This window comes from Tiliqua scincoides, chromosome 5 (assembly GCF_035046505.1).
Source record: "Tiliqua scincoides isolate rTilSci1 chromosome 5, rTilSci1.hap2, whole genome shotgun sequence".
Classification (NCBI taxonomy): domain Eukaryota; kingdom Metazoa; phylum Chordata; class Lepidosauria; order Squamata; family Scincidae; genus Tiliqua; species Tiliqua scincoides.
Window position 1 is genome coordinate 66,259,519 of NC_089825.1, and position 18,217 is coordinate 66,277,735.

At 42.1% G+C, this 18,217-nt stretch overlaps 1 protein-coding gene across 1 annotated transcript in view; it reads left to right on the top strand.

The window, feature by feature from the left end:
- ABCA13 (ATP binding cassette subfamily A member 13) overlaps positions 1 to 18,217 on the top strand; it is a 256,616-nt gene that overhangs the window by 35,348 nt on the left and 203,051 nt on the right. Inside the window, exons 10-15 of the mRNA XM_066629193.1 lie at positions 1,121 to 5,809; positions 7,914 to 9,632; positions 10,891 to 11,006; positions 12,562 to 12,680; positions 14,161 to 14,333; positions 16,102 to 16,178. Of these exons, the coding sequence (XP_066485290.1) occupies positions 1,121 to 5,809; positions 7,914 to 9,632; positions 10,891 to 11,006; positions 12,562 to 12,680; positions 14,161 to 14,333; positions 16,102 to 16,178 (6,893 nt within the window). The remainder of the gene's footprint in view (positions 1 to 1,120; positions 5,810 to 7,913; positions 9,633 to 10,890; positions 11,007 to 12,561; positions 12,681 to 14,160; positions 14,334 to 16,101; positions 16,179 to 18,217) is intronic.

The window sequence follows — 18,217 nt, forward strand, 5'->3', positions numbered from 1 at the left end:
TCCCAAGGATCTGTCTTGGGACCGGTGCTTTTCAGTCTGTTCATAAACAACCTGGAGACAGGGTTAAACAGTGAGGTGGCCAAGTTTGCAGATGACACCAAACATTTCCGAATGCTGAAGACCAGAAGAGATTGTGAAGAGCTCCAGAAGGATCTCTCCAAATTGGGAAAATGAGCAGCAGGGAAAATGAGCAGGAACTCTGAGGTTGTTGGAAAAAGTGTGTGTGTGTGTGTGTGTGTGTGCATGTGGGGGGGGAAGCAGAGCAATCTGCAGATGGAGCAACACCTGACAGGGCTTTTGCTATCAATTAACATATACAGGGGCATAGACTGGTTAAGATTTCAAAATAAATATTTTACTCACAGTTTCCAAGTTTGCATATTTTCTGAGTAGTCAGAAGTTTCTACTACTTGTGGAACAAAGAACCCTAGAGGAAGTGGTGTGCCATTCTTCTGCTTCGTTGGAGTGGAAGAGAGAGAGGGAGTAGCGAAAGGACAGGAAGTAAATAGCATCAAGGACCACACCTCCTGCAAGGATCATAGAGGGCAAGTAAAGGGTCTCAGGTGTCTGGACAATATGATGCTCTTCAGAGACCTGCAGGTGGCCTTGCATCCAAATTCCAACATATATTAGCCAACATAATTCTGATTACCATAAAGCAAGCGTAAATGGGGAAGCAAACAAGGAGATTGGCACAGAGGTATTATGCAGATGTAAAAATGTGACCAGCCCATGGGCAGTGATGCTAGTGGAATGTGTCACTCTCCCACAGAAGACTATACACAACTAAATTAAGTCTGGTCCTGTCAAGCTATGACTACTGATTTAAGCTCCACAGAAGTTGGTAACAACATATATATTTAACAAATTTATTTATGGCTCCCTGGGAGCTCTTAATGTGGGCCTGGAGCAGGATTCCTTCAAAGCCATGGGAAGAGAGGGTAGGTGAAATCTGGAGGTTGGATTGTATTTAAAGAGCAGTGCTCAGTTAATACATTGTGCCTGAATAAAATACTTTAGGAATTTGAAGCTGTTTCCAATCTATGCAGTTAAGATAGATAGGCTGTCACCTACATTTCCTAATGACCAAGTATATTAAAAATATTGGTTTGTATTGCAGGATTGTTACATTTATTCAAGAATTTCTCAAGTCAGAAAACAACTTGTGGAAACTTGACAAGACAAAAACAGGTTTCATCGAACAACTTGTTGAATTTATCCAAGAAATCTTTCTGTCTAATTCTTCTGTCTCACTGAATATTCACAATCTCCAACCCATTGTAGAAACTGTTATAAACAGTACCGTCTTTTTGATTAATGATTTGGGAAGAACTGAGAAAGAAAAGTTCCTTGATGAAGATGATGATATACTTTCCAAACTTGCTAATGGAGTATTGGAGAGCTTCCAACGGCTTGCAGTACTTTGGCATTATCAAAAGGCCAATGGATTTTTGCAAATGATGGAGGCATTTTTGCATGAACCTCACCCCAAACAGCCCCATGTTTTGAGAACTGAACACTTGGTGAAAGAAGTAGCAGAAGATTTAGAGGTTTTATCTAGAATTGTGATGCATGTTTTAGGAAACCAGAGAATTCTCAACAGAAGCTTGCAGTTTTTTGAGCACTTCCTAAAAGATTGGCCTGAACCAACTGTTGTGAATGCAGATTATGTAAATGGTTTCAGTGAACACTTCGTAAGAATTCTCTACGATATTGGATTGTTGTCTCCAGAACATGCTGCCACAGCTTTTAGCACAATTTATACTGTGAGAAATGCCATTTTCTTTCTGGTGTCAAATTCAAGTTCTGTTCCTAAGATGCAGGAACTGGAAAAAATGGTTTTCAGCTTCTACCAAAAGCTCCACAGAGTAGAAGGAAACCATACTGTTTTGCTTGTCCAAAAACTTGCATCCCTTTATCATGATGTTGACCAGTTCTTAAGGATGCAGAACAATGGGCCTTTGGTAATGTTCTTTGATAAAGTCTCGAGAAACATGTCAGTTCCCTTCCAGCAACGTGATTTGATCAAGTTTTTTGAATTTGTTTTGGATACTGTGAAGCTTCTTCAGGATCTTCCTCAGAAATCTCTTTGCAAAAAACTGGCAATGCTTTATAACTATATAGAACATCAATCTCAGCTGTTAGTACGGAGTGGTGAACAAGAAATGGAGGCGATAGCTAACGCATTAAATAATCCAATATTCCTAGACAAGGAACGTTGTATTGCTGCTTTTCGACATTTGAAACAACTCGCTGGCACCCCCATGGAAAACTCATTCATTAATATATCTGAAACTCCTCCTGTGAATCATTCCAGTTCATTTATGCTTTCGCTGTTTGGTCATCTCCCAAATGCACCACCTCTAGGAAATGAGACAGATGGACCTTTATCCCAGAATTGTACTACTGCATGGTTTCAAATGTGGTTTAATGTTTTGGAAGAAGTGTCTAAATTGTTAGAGCTGGATTCAGATTTTTTCACTGACCTCCACGAAACCTTTGACTTCCTTTCAGTTCGTCTTACAAATAGTAACATTACTGAAAGGTGCAATAAGACAACTGCTGTTGGTGAGCAAATGAAATCAAGATTAAATATGTTGAAAGGTGTGACTGAAGCAGCTGATTTGGTTGATTTTGAAGCATTTATGTATCTTACTACTACACTGAGCCATGCTGTAGGCATAACCAGTTCATACACACAAGAGGAATTGCAAGAAGTGATGGAGATGGTGGAAAACGTAACTATTGAATTGCACAAAATTCTATCAGATGCTAACTTTAGCAGTAACTTTTTGGACTTTTGGATTGACATTTTCACTCCTGCCAGCTCTGAACTAGAATACAAACTATGTGCCTTTGGGAAATCTATCTCAAATATTCTGACACACTGTTGGGAAGAATTTCAAACTACCTTTGTTGTGCTCAGAGAGGCTATTGAACTCCTCAACAATATATCCCAAGAACAGAATCTCCTGTCCTGCACTGAAATTCTTCAGAATGTAACCAAGCTAAAGTCAGTAGATATTTTGAGTAGCCAGAATAGTTCACGGAGATGGTTTACTGTGCTTATAAAATCTCTTCTGAACTTTGAAAATGCAGCAAGCACTGTTAAAGATTGTAATGCATGGGTGATTATTATTAAGAATTTCATTGAAAAATATTCCTATTTCCACTTTGAGAACGCTAAAGATGTTTTAATTCTACTGACCTCTCTTGGCCCTTTTAGTGAGACTGATAAAAGACGAGAGAATATTGGAGATATTCTTCACGTGACCTTTAAACTTGCAAAACTTCCTTGTTTACAAAATATAACCACTGCACATTTGACAAGCGATTGCTTCAGTGTAGTGGTGGAGTATTTAAAATTAATACTGCCTACTTTTTCTGATCAAGATGATCTGCAAATAATTGACTTCATTCTCACCCTGTTTAATTACACAGATTGGCAAATTGAAAACTTAGTTCAAAAGTTAACAGGTTCTTCACTATATGCGCCTGACTCAAACTATACAATGTTCTTAGAAGATATCTTGAGTTCAAATGTGTTTCCAAGTTTTCTCCAACAGTTCTGGTCTTCTTTAGTAGAACCCCCAAAAGAAATTCAGACTATCCTGAAAAATTTGTCTTCTGAATATCTACAAAATGGTTCATTTCCTTGGCACTCTGTAATTGTGCTCAAGGCTCTTCAAAGCTTCCAGCAATACAGTATAAACTTCCTGAAAGAAGCCTTTCAACAGTTAGTTCATTTCTTTAAGGACACCTTGTCTTGGCGTGTACACAAGGTTCACAATATCACTTTCCATACAATGACAAATGCATCTAATATTGATGTTGAACTCGTAAGAGAGTTTTTCAGAATGTTGAGATCTTATAGCCTCCCCAGTTTTCCTGGAGTATTGGGTGAGGATGTCTTCCCAAAGCATTTGATAACTTTATTACAACAAACTGAGAACATGGATGGAGAACTCGCAGTAAAATTCCTGAGGCAGATCAGCAAGAGTCTGACCTATATCCTGACAAATGTCAGTGAAGATCAGTTCACTGAGAGTTCTGAGCTGAATGTGGTAGCAAGCTGGTTAGATGGCATTGCTTCATTTTCTTGGAACTCCACTGGTTTGTGGCAGATCCTGCAGTTATTCCAAGAGGCTGAGCTTACTGAAGTAATGCAAATATTTCATGAGCTTTCAAATGCTGTTAGTCTTTTAGAAAGAATAGCCCACAAGAACTTCACAGACGTCCTGATAGATGTGTACCAGTTTATGCTGAAACAAAATGCAAACATGGCTGTACTTTCCAAGGAAGAGTTATCTACTGGAATAAATAACTTCCTCGAGTTACTAGATCCCGAGACAGGTTTTACCAAAGAGTCTACAAATGCTCTGAGATGTCTGGCTGCTGTCATTTGTTGGAAAATCACAACAGCCACTTCCTGGGCATGCAGTTTAGGCATGCAAAATGATTCCTTATCTATTCGTGACATGGTTGCTGACTTCCACGAATGGTTCACTCCAGAAGCACTCCAGAGAAAATTGCCCTGCTCTGACGAACATTTTCTCAAAGGCGTAACATACAAAATGGCCTGCTTCCTTCACCAACTTGAGCAGTGGCATCCTGTTATCTCAAAGTTTTATCAAGGTAACAGCTCAGTCCTGAATCAGCTGCTGGGATTGTGGAATAAACTTTCAGACTATGCTCTGACTTCCAGAGCCAATATCAGCAGTTTAACCCATTGTATTTTGATTGGGAAGAAGCAAACCTCTTTGCAATTGATAGAGACACTGAGTAACATGATTCCATCTGAAATTATTGCAGCCAAGGCTCTCTTTGCACAATTTACAGACTTGTATGGTGACCAAAACACAGACAGGGACACTGCGGTGTTGAGGATAAAGTCCATCCTTATTATTTTAAACAGCATGGCCAATTGTATCTTGGAAACAAATGCTACTGAGGATAATTTGATGACTTTCCTTTCTGCAGTATGGCCTTTAATAACACTGTCACCGGCTAGAAAGGAAGCATATATGATGCTTAGAGCTTTATTAACTTTAGCCAGCAATGGTAGTCTCATAGAAAACTTGGAGGCTGTCTGGCTTGATACAGAGAGAGACATAGAAAACTTGTTGTCAGATTTTAATGTTAGGCATTTGTTGTCACTGATTGACAAAGAAATTCAACTATTAAGTACAGCAACAGGGCAAAATATCCTGATGTCACTTGCAAGTACCCTAAGACCTTTGACTACATTATTTCCAGAAACACCACTAAAGAGTTTTGAAGATGTTCTTGAGCTTTGGAAAAAGAGACTACAAGAATACAGTACCAAAGATTACTCTAAAATAATAAATACTTTAGTTGTACACATGGCCGGCAGAAAATCACCAGATGAGATAATACAGACCATAAATGATATGATTTACTTTTTGAAACTGTTCAGGAATGGAACTCAAGAAGACAATCCTATTTCCTTTATTACTGATTTTCTTAGTGGCAAAAAGCTGAAGAATGTTCAGATCACACATTCAATTCTGCAAAACAGGTTGCTTAATGTGATCTATGATCTTGTGACTAAAGAGGAGGAATTGCATTTCAACGATTCAGACCTTCAGATAATGGAATTCATTGACATGTTCTTTGATAATACACAGTATGAAAACTATGAAAAAGATATCACTGTATCCCAAAGCAGGACAATGGAATTAATTAAAGAATTTTTACAAGTCATCTTTCCATCTTCCACAGAACATTACGGGAACAAAATATTTTTCTTGCTGAAAGATATACATAAGGATATAATTGCAGAAATGAGGTAAGCATGTGTAGTTCTGCCAGCTATATATATTCCAATATGGTAGACATTTTTTTAAAAGATGCTTCACTCGTATTGTAGTGTGAGCCCCAACTCCCCTTTCTCAACTTCCCCAGTATCCAGAATTGAAATGAAGGCCTGGGCCTGACTATGGAGCCTGACTGAAAGAGGACATGCTGTAGGCTCAAGGGCCTGGCATTATATCTTACTGTGAAGAGACTAACAGTGCAATCCTATCTTGTGCTGGAACGAGGAGGCTGACATGCCTACCCTGTATCCAATGCAAGTTTTGGACTGCAAATGGTTCGGCCTGGGGCAAGGGGAATCACTTCCCCTTGCCCAGGGAGAGCCCCAATGGGATGTGCGTCACCTAAAGTGGTGGGGCAGATCCGAGAACCCGAGAGCTGGCCTGGCCTGCCCGGGAATGGGGTCAGGATCCAGCCTAACTGCTGGGTCCCATCCCCATCCCCCGCTGTCCACCCACGGGCCTGCCTGCCCTCCCTCAGCCCTGAAATGCCTCCCACCCATCTTTCCCAGACCCCCATGCTGGCCTGGAAAGGCCAGCACATATTTATCCATCCGCCAGCACAGTGAGGCCTGATTCAGCCTCCAAAGGCCAGCACATGTCTGTGCGCCAGCCTCCCTTCTCCTAAGTTGGTGCAAAAGTGCTTTACGGCACTTTTGCAACGATGATGGACCGGTGCAAGGGACTTGGGTCTGCCCAGGGCGCTTTTTGAACTGTGTCCTAAGGGCCCAGTCATGTTCTTTCCCCACTGATGCAGCCACACAAAAATGGTGCTTACTGTAACTGGTGGGGGAAGGGGGGAATGGTGACATTTTGGAGGGGAAAGGGGAAATAAATTCTTTTCCCTCTGTAAGCCTCCTACTGCACAATGGATCTCTTTGGACCTGTGTGAGCTCTTCAGCTGGTGCAAGTTCAAGGAGAAGGAAGGGGTGGCGAAGTCTGAAAAATAGGGGAGAGGATCCGGTGTACATCATTGCAGCAGGATCCATGTCTCCCACCCTCCATGCTACACTCCCCTGTCACCACTTTGTTCCATCCACAAACATTGTTTGTTTAAGAACAAAAATAAAAACAAGAAAATGGTTTTGACCTTTTTCTTCCCATGTTGACCGCAGCGTCAGGCCTGGTTAGTCCTTGGATGGGAGACCGCCTGGGAATACCGGGTGCTGTAGGCTTATACCATAGTCTTTTGAGACTGAAGGTTGCCAACCATTTTGACCATGCTGGTGAGCATACTGCTACTATGTGGTGAGTGTAATGGACTTCAGTCATCCTCTCAACCTTGGAGAGATGAGTGGGGATTGTGCCCACAGTTGCACAATGATCGCTATCCCTTTCCCAGCTCCTTGGCTGGGAGGAAGTTAGGGGTGGTTTCACCGCTGCCTTATCCGAGGGATCAGAATGCCTTGGCCATGAAGGGTCAAACTGGCAAACTCTCCACCATATTTTCTTTTTGATTCCTTTGCTTACTACTTGGTCACGTTGCCTTGGGCACCTTTACTGAGCAGCAGCCAAATGGTCAAGCCCTGCAGCAGGCAGGAGGCTGAAGCACATGTCCGAAGCACCTGGAATTTATGACTGTAATTTTGGCTTAGCAATCAAGACTAGCCAAAACTTTCGTATCTCTGTTATGTAAACTTAATTAGGAGTTAGCCCATTGAACTTAGTGTTGCATCTTTCTATGTGAACGTGTTTATGATTGGTTGTGAGGCTATATACAGAGGTTAGTTTTTCCAAAGAGATGGAAGTAAAATTGTAGAGCCATTATTATTAACAGTATTATTATTATTAACAGTATTATTCACAGTATTAATTACCGATACATTCATTTTCTGTGTTCCACAGTGGTCTCTAATTGAATGAGTTTGGCCAGTTTTTCTACTGGTATGGAGAATTTGTGATTATATATGAGTACTATAGTACACCTGTAATTTTTTCCTGTTGTTTTTTTTTCTTGTTCTGACCTATCTCTTTTATAGTATTCAAGATTGACATTAGCCATTGTATTGTTAACCTTGTCCAATGGTTCTGTTGCAGTGTATTCCCCAGGGATAAACTTTTAGCTCTTTTAAATCTCAGTCAGTTGGATCATCTAAATGAAGAAGGTAATGACGTTGCACAAAATGCCATCTATTTAAGTCTTGGAGATGTCATATACAGCTTATTAAGTGAAACAGTCATGTCAGCAGGTGAGGCTTTTCATTTTGACCAAGCCAAAGGATTGATGTTTGCAAAATATTTTCTCAACATATTGCTTGAAAATTCTGCTGTTAAAAAAATCATCAGAAACCATGAGGAAGTGTTGGCTTTTACAAACCACATGCTGCGGAGTGCAAATAATTCTTGGGACTTCATTCGATTGATTCGGAATCTCTCTGCAACTCCTCAATTTATGAAACAACTTTCTGCAGAAATCAAAAACTTCATGAGTATTCCAGCTCAGAACAATTTTTCTCCCAAATTTAAAGAAATTATCCAAGAATTGTTGACCTCGGTTAACAGTGCTTCTCTTTTGAAACATTCAGATATAATTGTGGGAGCGCAAAGATTACTTTATATCCTCCTTTGGAGTAGTAGAGTCAATTTTACTCACTGGCCCTTTCCAGAGATTCATGAGGTTTTGAAATCTGTTTCTCAGGAAAACAGCAAATATGGGCAGGTGGAGAAAGTAATAGAAATGCTATTTAGCTTCCTAACATTATCCAGAAAAGCTTCAGAGCACTTGGTTACTATTTCTGAAGCACTCATGAATTCAAATACTACTGAAAAACTTGGTTCCCTTGAGGTGGTTTATTTAGCTTTTGAAAAAGACGTTCGTGATGCCGTTCGAGAGAGGAGCCTGATGAAGAATGCAGAAGTGCCAGATTCTAATGAAGACCAGCTGGCTGGCTTGTTGAAAACATTTCTTGATTTGACCCACTTGATAACACCACTTAATCACTCTAGTTTGAATGGACCTGAAACATCTAGGATGGTGGCAGAATTGACTGAAAATCTGAGCAAAGTCAGTGGTGTGTTAGTAGACGAAATTGCAGAATTTTTAACAAGTGTGTTCAATTATTCCATTGTACTGGAAAAGGTTGTTAAGATGGTCACAAGTACAGTCATAAACTCATCCAAGGAGGCTTCCAGTCTAGTGGAAAATCTTCTTGATTTCATTGCACCAGTTAACAGTGTGATGCAAAAAATAAATCTCAAGCTTATTTTTCATCAAATCCTGAAGCAGGTGAAAGAAAGAGATGAAATACAGGAAGCAATCTCATATGTCCTCGAAATGATGCAAAATTTTATGGAAGAGAAGGCTGCTGTCAGAGCTGTGACAGATATTTTCTCCGAAATCTCCTTGAAAAACATCACTGAACAGGACTTGAATGTGCTGCTTACTGTTGCAAAAAGACAAGATGGCGCTCTGAAAGTCTTAGGGATAATTCTGGAGTTGTTTAATTTAACATCACATTTTACCCAAGAGCATTTGAGTGCCCTGTCCTTTCTTAGCAATCCTGTCATCCAGCGTGCCGTTGAGCTATCTATTCTGGGTTTGTTTAATAAAACAACTCCTTTGATGAGTCTGCCTCACTTGAATAATAATCAAAACTGGGACTTCAATCAAGGCTTATTCCAAACAATTTTGAGGACTTTTCTTAGGGAAAGTATTATAAGAGGAAATAGCAAAGAAATTGTGAAAAGTGTACTAAAGCTCTTGAATGATTTTGACCTGCCTTTCAAGAGTTTATCATCTTATGAAAAATATCCAGAAGGTTTGATTATCCTGGTGGAACAGTGGCAAAATGACCAAAGGTAAGAATCTGTAAGTTTTATATTTATGCAAATAGTTCTAATTTTCAGAACCAAAGTTTCCAATTAGATCAATGGAAGTTAGGGGCATGCTGGGAAGACTGAGCGACCAAACTGTAGACCAGAGCCATCCCCCAGAAAAAGGCTCAGGATAAGTCCAGGAGCTTTTGCAGGATGCAGCCTTTGCCCAGACAATCATTTATGGAGCAGGGCTCCATAACTAGGTGGACCTCATTTCATCTCCTTGATGAATAGGGAACAAACAAGACAAATCAGTGAATCAGATGGGCTCAACAGGTATGCAGGGCAGACAGGCAGATATCCAATGGGAATCCAAGAATCAGGATATGATAGAAAGCTGAGAAGAAGCAGTCTGGAGGCATAACCAGCAGTCCTGCCTCCTGAAATCCTGATACAAAGTCTGCCTGGGGAAAAAAACAGGGAATCCCAGCAGCCAATCACATTGCACCTGATCGCTAACAACTGATGAAACTAAAGGTATCAACAAGTGCAGACAAGGCCAGGTGAGGGACTCAATCCTGACAAGTATTTATCATGTACATAAACTGTACCAAACATACTAGGCTAAATATTGGCTGTGTTCTCGTGGGTTTCCGTGAGCCAGATGACTGAGCTACTGTGATATAATGGAGGATCATGAGAATTCAAACCCTAAAGTCAGAAGTCACTTGTGAAATGTTGAAAGCTAGTGCCTCTGTTGTGAGAGTAAATGTGGGGTCATTTGAGGCAGTTAAGGGTTAGATAGTTGAAGGATGACGGGGCTGAGGAGAAGTAATATTCGGAGAGAAGGTGTTTTGCCTCATGTACCAAACTTTGATCTCCTTACCAATGTGAATTGAGAATAACTTCAATCATGTAATGAACAACTCCAGGATGGTGTAGTGGTTCTGGTGTTGGACAGACTTGGAAGATCCAGGTTCAAATCCCTAATCAACCTCAGGGCTTCCTGGGTGACCTTGGGCAAGTCACTATCTCTCAACCCTCATTGGGTTGCTGTGAGGACAAAAGGAAGGAGGGAACTTTATACACCACCCTGAGCTTCTTGGAGGAACGGTGGTATAAAAATGTGAAAAATAACTATAATTTGGTTCTCCCAGTGTGAAATGATCCAAACAGAACAAAATAAGACCTGTGGATTTTTTGAGTGATGTTTATCCCTGCACCCCCACATATATGGCATTTATATTTTGGTCTGGCTTATATAAATAACTCCTTCATATTCTATTTTTGTTCCTTTCAGAATCTATGAGACATGCCAAACTCTACACAAATACTTAAACTCAGAAGATGCCCTCCTGCTGGGGAAATTGCAAGCTGCAGCTTTGCATATATTGACAGTTTTTTCAGGTGGTCACAGTAGCATGCATTTATTATTATAGTGCAAAGCTGATAAAAAGCTATTTTTTATAGTCACCAGGGGAGAGGAAGTTGCTTCCAGGCAGGGAAGCACTGAGAAAGCTGGTTCTTAATTTTGTCCACATATGCCTAACATATATAGAGTCCCAAAGGACCATGCATCACTTGTGCATTACAAAAACATGCAAAGAAAACCAGAAGTGTTCATACTTTCTTGGAGGCTACAGTTATCTCACCTTGCATATCTGTAAAGAGGACGTGACAGCCTTGGAAAAACCACTGTATCTATACAGGTAGTCCTCGAGCTATGGATGTCCAGCTTACAGATGTCCCAACTTATAAACGGCTGCATCTGTGCTTTTATGCTTGTATAGTATGTTCAAGCTTGTGTTTTCACACCTGTGTGATAGTGCAGTTCTGACTTAACGGTATGTCAGTTACAACTTTTGGACAAACATCTGGACAGAACCTGGATGCAAATCAGGAACGACCTGTAGTGGATTAAGTTCCAGTATGTAACATCCTATATATAAAAATGATTTTCCTGTTATGCAATAGTGTGACCCAGAAACAAAACCCAGGACAGGGCTATGCGGAGGAGAAGATTAACCCAGAGTAAAGCCATACTGGTTATCCACTGATCTGTAACGATACAGCTTGCTTGATCTGGTTATTTCTGGTCTTTTCTTTTCCTTCTCTGGGGTTGATGTGAGTGGCTCACAGAAACCAATGGAGAAATCCAAGATTTTTAGTGTATCTGTGTCTGGATGGCAGCAGTATGTTTTCTCCCCATCACCACTGCTCGCAAAAAGTAGCAGGGAAGGCTTGAGTTTCCTCTCTCCAGACACTGACATCAGTTGCCCTTGTATGCTCTTGTTTTTGTGCCCTCAGCTTTCTGTAAGGTACTAAAACCTCCTGTGGCTGTTTTGCGTTTTGAAAGTACTTCTTTTAATTTCCACACATTCAGTATATTGCTGTGTACCTTGGGGGTTCCCTGCATATTTAGAAGGAAGCCACTATGCTATTTATTTCCATTTTGCTTCCAAACTGATTGGCAACTCTGAGTTTGTTACTATATATGAAATTAGATGAGATGGATGTGATTAGACTGCAATCCTAATAACACCTTCCTGAGAGTAAGGCCCATTGAACGAAATAGGACTTACTTCTGGTTAGGGTTGTGCCCAATATGAGATAATAAAAAAGCCTTGCTTCTCTCACTGTTTTGTGTATGGCAGGGCCTTTTACATGGCTGATAAGGTGTTTCCTACAGCATAATTTGACATTTTTGTTTAATTTATTCTTGAAAAATCTCTCTAGTGTATATGAACATTTTGATTTATAGTTCTACAGCCTTTGTCCCTTACACTGAATCCCTTTAATGTCACATTGGATTCCGAGGAGCAAGCTGGATAAGTGTGTAATCAGCCCCAACCTGTGTGTTATACATAAATAGGCAGATGTAGCTACCTCCTCCCATCATATCTAATTTAGCTTTGATAAGTTTTTAGCTTGCTTTTGTTTCTCCTGATCTATTGCATGTTCTCTGTTACAGACAATTCTGCTTTTATCAACAACCTTCAGTGTGCTCTTAAGAGCTGTCAACTTGGCTTCACAAGGCATTTCCTTCTCTCTGTCCTTGAAGGAATCCATTTTTTCTATGACCAATATGTGGTGTGTATGAGACTTTTCACTATGCTCCCCTTAAAATCTACTTAAAATAAGCTATGTTGATTTGAGTTTTTCCTTAGTGGGCTTATATCAGGGCCTACCCAAGGCCTCCTGGTGCCAGACAGTGTGCCAAATGCTGCCCCACTTTTTACCTGGTTATGTTCCAGCTTCTTCTCCACACCTCCTTTTGTGCTCTGTTCTTCCTTTTTCCAATCCAGGGAATGAGAGTGGGAGGAGAGGCAGCAGTTGGTGGACAGCAGTGATCACCTCGGGCTAATCTGCTGCCTGACAGCTTCAGTTGGCTTAAGGGATGGACACTGGTCTACTAAGTCCCTGATCAGCAACTCTTTTTTGCCAGAGGAACACTGTGAAAAAGAGAAGAGAGAGTAGTGGACCAAGGATCCAGTCCCCCAAAGTGGTCTGCTTCCTAGTTCCATTACTTCAGTTACCCCTCCCTTCACATCCATCTCTTGCCTCTAAATCAAGGGTGCCCAAACCCCGGCCCTGGGGTCACTTGCAGCCCTTGAGGACTCCCAAGCCGGCCCTCAGGGAGCCCCCAGTCTCCAATGAACCTTTGGCCCTCCGGAGCCTTGCTGGAGCCCGCGCTGGCCTGTTGCAACTGCTTTCAGCTCTCAGTCAACTGTTTGACTGTCATGTGAGCTGTGGGTCGAGGGCTCCCTCCACTGCTTGCTGTGTCACGTCTGTGATACAGCAGCAATAGCAAAGGAAAGCCTGGCCTTGCTTTGTGCAAGGCCTTTTATAGGCCTTGAGCTATTGCAAGACCTTCATTCATTCATATAAGTTCCATCTCTAATATATTCATTAGAGATTCACTGGACCTACCCAGTTGTGCCAGTCACTGAGTCCTCTCTAATAGTGCCCGCAGTAGCACCCAGTGCACTGTTTGAGGGCGGAGGGCACCATGAGGTGCAGTGTTTTACCTAAGGACCCCCAGCAACTGCCAAGGATAATTGGAACCATCATACAAGGTGATGGATACATGTTTCATGTTGCATGGATACATGTTTCATACTTTCCTATGGCTAGTTCTATGAACTTATGATTTCAAAGGACATTTATGGTTAAGGGCGCAACCCTAACCCACTTTCCAGCACTGGTATAAGGATAATGTAACTCCAAGGGAAAGGAACAAACATTCCCTTACTTTGAGGAGGCCTCCCTGAGTGCCACCCAACTGCAGGATGAAGCACACATCCCATTGGCACAGCTATGCCAGTGCTGGAAAGTCGGTTAGGATTTGGGCCTATGTAACCGAAAAGGAATGTAGCAGAAGACTTAGGTAGGTCTTAGTGTTGGGAGTGAGAGCACAGATTACTGTCTCTGATTACCTCAGCCCTGTTTACATTTAGTGATCAAACCATTCAACTGTTAAACTAAATGGCTATTTTTTTCATCCCTGAAAGATGCTGCATTCTAATTTACTGTGTGTTAACTATTTGTTGTTGTTTTTTTCTTTGTGCAGCATACTGAGGACCCACGGACAGCTTCTACGCAAGGGGCTTGTGAAAATTTTGTGCATCTCAAGAAGAAGCTTTCCAGTACTTTGGCAGAATTCCAGAGAACCTTATACAATAATTCTGACAACAGCTGTGAATGTCAACATGTTTCAGAAAGCATTAACAGGCACCTGCAAATGTAAACATCTCTCTGTTCATAGTTGCACACTGGATTGTTTTCAGAAAGAGGACTCTTGTTCATAGCCTGTGGTTGAAATGGTAATAGGAAAGATGTATGGTGCTGAAGCTTTACTTTGTTTCAGATGGATTGGAGAAGGAATCAATTGTCTGTTAGGGCCAAACTGCATGCTCCTTTGAATCTGTCATTTGCCTTGATGTGTTTGTTTTTCTTTGAAAGCAGAAGCTGGAAGGGAGCATGTGATTACTACAGGGATTTCAGTGCATGGAGAGAAGGGTTAACCCATTGTTCCCTAAACTATAGACTCAATAAAAATCTATTCAAAGCTCCTCTTTGCCCCAAGACAGAAGCTGCCATTGGTTAATGCCAAGCTGTTATATTAAATAGTTTGGCCCTCAATGTCATCCTTGCTCGCAGATCATTACTTCACTAGGCACAAAAAACTCGCCCTGACATTGTAGAACTGTCACTAGGATAAGCAGCACATCTATGAAAGGAGGGCCTCTGTATAGCAGGCAGGGCCTAGGAGAGGGAGGTAAAGGGGGTAATTTGTATCTGGGCCCAGGATCAGAAAGGGAGCCCAGGAGCCAAAGGAGGGGGCCCAGAAAGTTCCTCGGATCTTACATTTTCCAATCTCACCCAGACTCATTGCCCATGCAGGATGCTGGGGGCATTACTATGGGCACATGGCAATGACTACTGCCGCAAGTATGGACACACCAGGCCCAAGTATGCATGCATTCCTTAACAGTGACACATCTGGAAGAAAACTGACCTGCTATAGTAGCTCTTTGGCTTGTGGATCTGCTAACCATGAAGGAGTGTGTAGGAGCTCAGCAACACAGCTGTGGGACTGCAGCTAGTGCAGAAGTCAGCTTTGGTGTACACAGGACATTTTCCATTCTAGTGTGAACCTAAATGTAATGATGCTAATCTCCTGCAATGATTTTCTATATTGGAAAGATTTTAGAGAGGCTTAGGAGTGTGTTTGGTTTCCCATATTATTGTACCTAGCTGCCAACGCCAGGCAGTCAGGTTGACCTGAGCTCTGCATTGGGAAGACTGGTAGACCCAGAGTCCAAAAACTATTCCAGCTGTTGCCAATTTCCCCCTGCCTGTTTTGCCCCCATTCTGCCCACCCCCATTGCCACCCCTACTCTGTTTCACCCCTCCCTCTTTGGGAAGGAGCCTGAAAGAAACTTTGTGCCCTCTGATAAAATTCTTCTCAGAGGCCCTGATAGCAGGAAATGTAATGCAATGTCATGCACTCTGCACATAGGAAAACACTGTTCCTGTTGGTGAAGGTAGGGCCACCCAATGATGGGAGCTGATGAGGAACATTTATGTCCACTGCAACATTGTCCTGAAGTGCACAGCTTTCTTTTTCCCAACAGGCATGATGAATGGTAGCCATTTTCTTTTATAGGAAAAAATAAAAGTGTTGCATTTGAGGACTGGGGAAGGAGGATTAAGCATGCTCTTGCTTCTCCAGACCACAGAATCTGGTACAGGAGGCAAGTCTATTATGTCCTACATTATAGCCTGTTCACTTGATACTTTGTTTACTTACTGTGCCCCACAGAACTCCATGGCAGGCATTAGGAATTATGTGCATAGCCCTGCTGGTTGTTCTCCATATCCCCTACCCTGGGTTCTGTGTCTTGTTTACTCTACAGCATGATGGAAACTTGACAACTGACTTGTAATTTATAATGATATATTACTTTGTACGACAAACACCTTTACTAAAATTGTTTTGTGTTTTTAGGTTAATGGAAACCATACAGATGCCTTTGTCAGGGAACCCATTGATCTCTTTCCTTAGAAACTTCAGTTTGCCAACTGGTAAGCTTCATTGATTCTTTGCGAAAGCTTGTAAAATTCATCACAATGTGATGTTGATGGTCTCAACCATTTTTACATAGTTTTTGTATAATTGTTTAACAAAGCACTTTAGTGCTGACGAAGTTGCACTTCAGTCGGCGCAAGGGACTTGTGGCAGCCTCTCTACACCAACGTGGGCCCTGGGGAGGGTGAATTTGCACCTAACATAAGAACATAAGAACAGCCCCACTGGATCAGGCCATAGGCCCATCTAGTCCAGCTTCCTGTATCTCACAGTGGCCCACCAAATGCCCCAGGGAGCACACCAGATAACAAGAGACCTCATCCTGGTGCCCTCCCTTGCATCTGGCATTCTGACATAACCCATTTCTAAAATCAGGAGGTTGCGCATACACATCATGGCTTTTTCCTCCAGAAACTTGTCCAATCCCCTTTTAAAGGCATCTAGGCTAGACGCCAGCACCACATCCTGTGGCAAGGAGTTCCACAGACCGACCACACGCTGAGTAAAGAAATATTTTCTTTTGTCTGTCCTAACCCGCCCAACACTCAATTTTAGTGGATGTCCCCTGGTTCTGGTATTATGTGAGAGTGTAAAGAGCATCTCCCTATCCACTCTGTCCATTCCCTGCATAATTTTGTATGTCTCAATCATGTCCCCCCTCAAGCGTCTCTTTTCGAGGCTGAAGAGGCCCAAACGCCGTAGCCTTTCCTCATAAGGAAGGTGCCCCAGCCCCGTAATCATCTTAGTCGCTCTCTTTTGCACCTTTTCCATTTCCACTATGTCTTTTTTGAGATGCGGCGACCAGAACTGGACACAATACTCCAGGTGTGGCCTTACCATAGATTTGTACAACGGCATTATAATACTAGCCATTTTGTTCTCAATACCCTTCCTAATGATCCCAAGCATAGAATTGGCCTTCCTCACTGTCGCCGCACATTGGGTCGACACTTTCATTGACCTGTCCACCACAACCCCAAGATCTCTCTCCTGATCTGTCACAGACAGCTCAGAACCCATCAGCCTATATCTAAAGTTTTGATTTTTTGCCCCAATGTGCATGACTTTACACTTACTGACATTGAAGCGCATCTGCCATTTTGCTGCCCATTCTGCCAGTCTGGAGAGATCCTTCTGGAGCTCCTCACAATCACTTCTGGTCTTTACCACTCGGAAAAGTTTGGTGTCGTCTGCAAACTTAGCCACTTCACTGCTCAACCCTGTCTCCAGGTCATTTATGAAGAGGTTGAAAAGCACCGGTCCCAGGACGGATCCTTGGGGCACACCGCTTTTCACCTCTCTCCATTGTGAAAATTGCCCATTGACACCCACTCTCTGCTTCCTGGCCTCCAACCAGTTCTCAATCCACGAGAGGACCTGTCCTCTAATTCCCTGACTGTGGAGTTTTTTCAGTAGCCTTTGGTGAGGGACCGTGTCAAACGCCTTCTGAAAGTCCAGATATATAATGTCCACGGGTTCTCCCGCATCCACATGCCTGTTGACCTTTTCAAAGAATTCTATAAGGTTCGTGAGGCAAGACTTACCCTTACAGAAGCCATGCTGACTCTCCCTCAGCAAGGCCTGTTCATCTATGTGTTTTGAGATCCTATCTTTGATGAGGCATTCCACCATCTTACCCGGTATGGATGTTAGGCTGACCGGCCTATAGTTTCCCGGGTCCCCCCTCTTTCCCTTTTTAAAAATAGGCGTGACATTTGCTATCCTCCAATCTTCTGGCACCGTGGCCGTTTTGAGGGACAAGTTACATACCTTAGTCAAGAGATCTGCAACTTCATTCTTCAATTCCTTAATAACCCTTGGGTGGATGCCATCAGGGTCCGGTGACTTATTGATCTTTAATTTATCAATGAGGTCTGAAACATCTTCTCTTTTAACCTCTATCTGACTTAACTCCTCGGTTAGGAGGGGCCATTCGGGCAGTATCTGCCCGAGGTCTTCTGCCGTGAAGACAGATGCAAAGAACTCATTTAATTTCTCTGCCATCTCTAAGTCTCCTTTTATCTCCCCTTTCCCT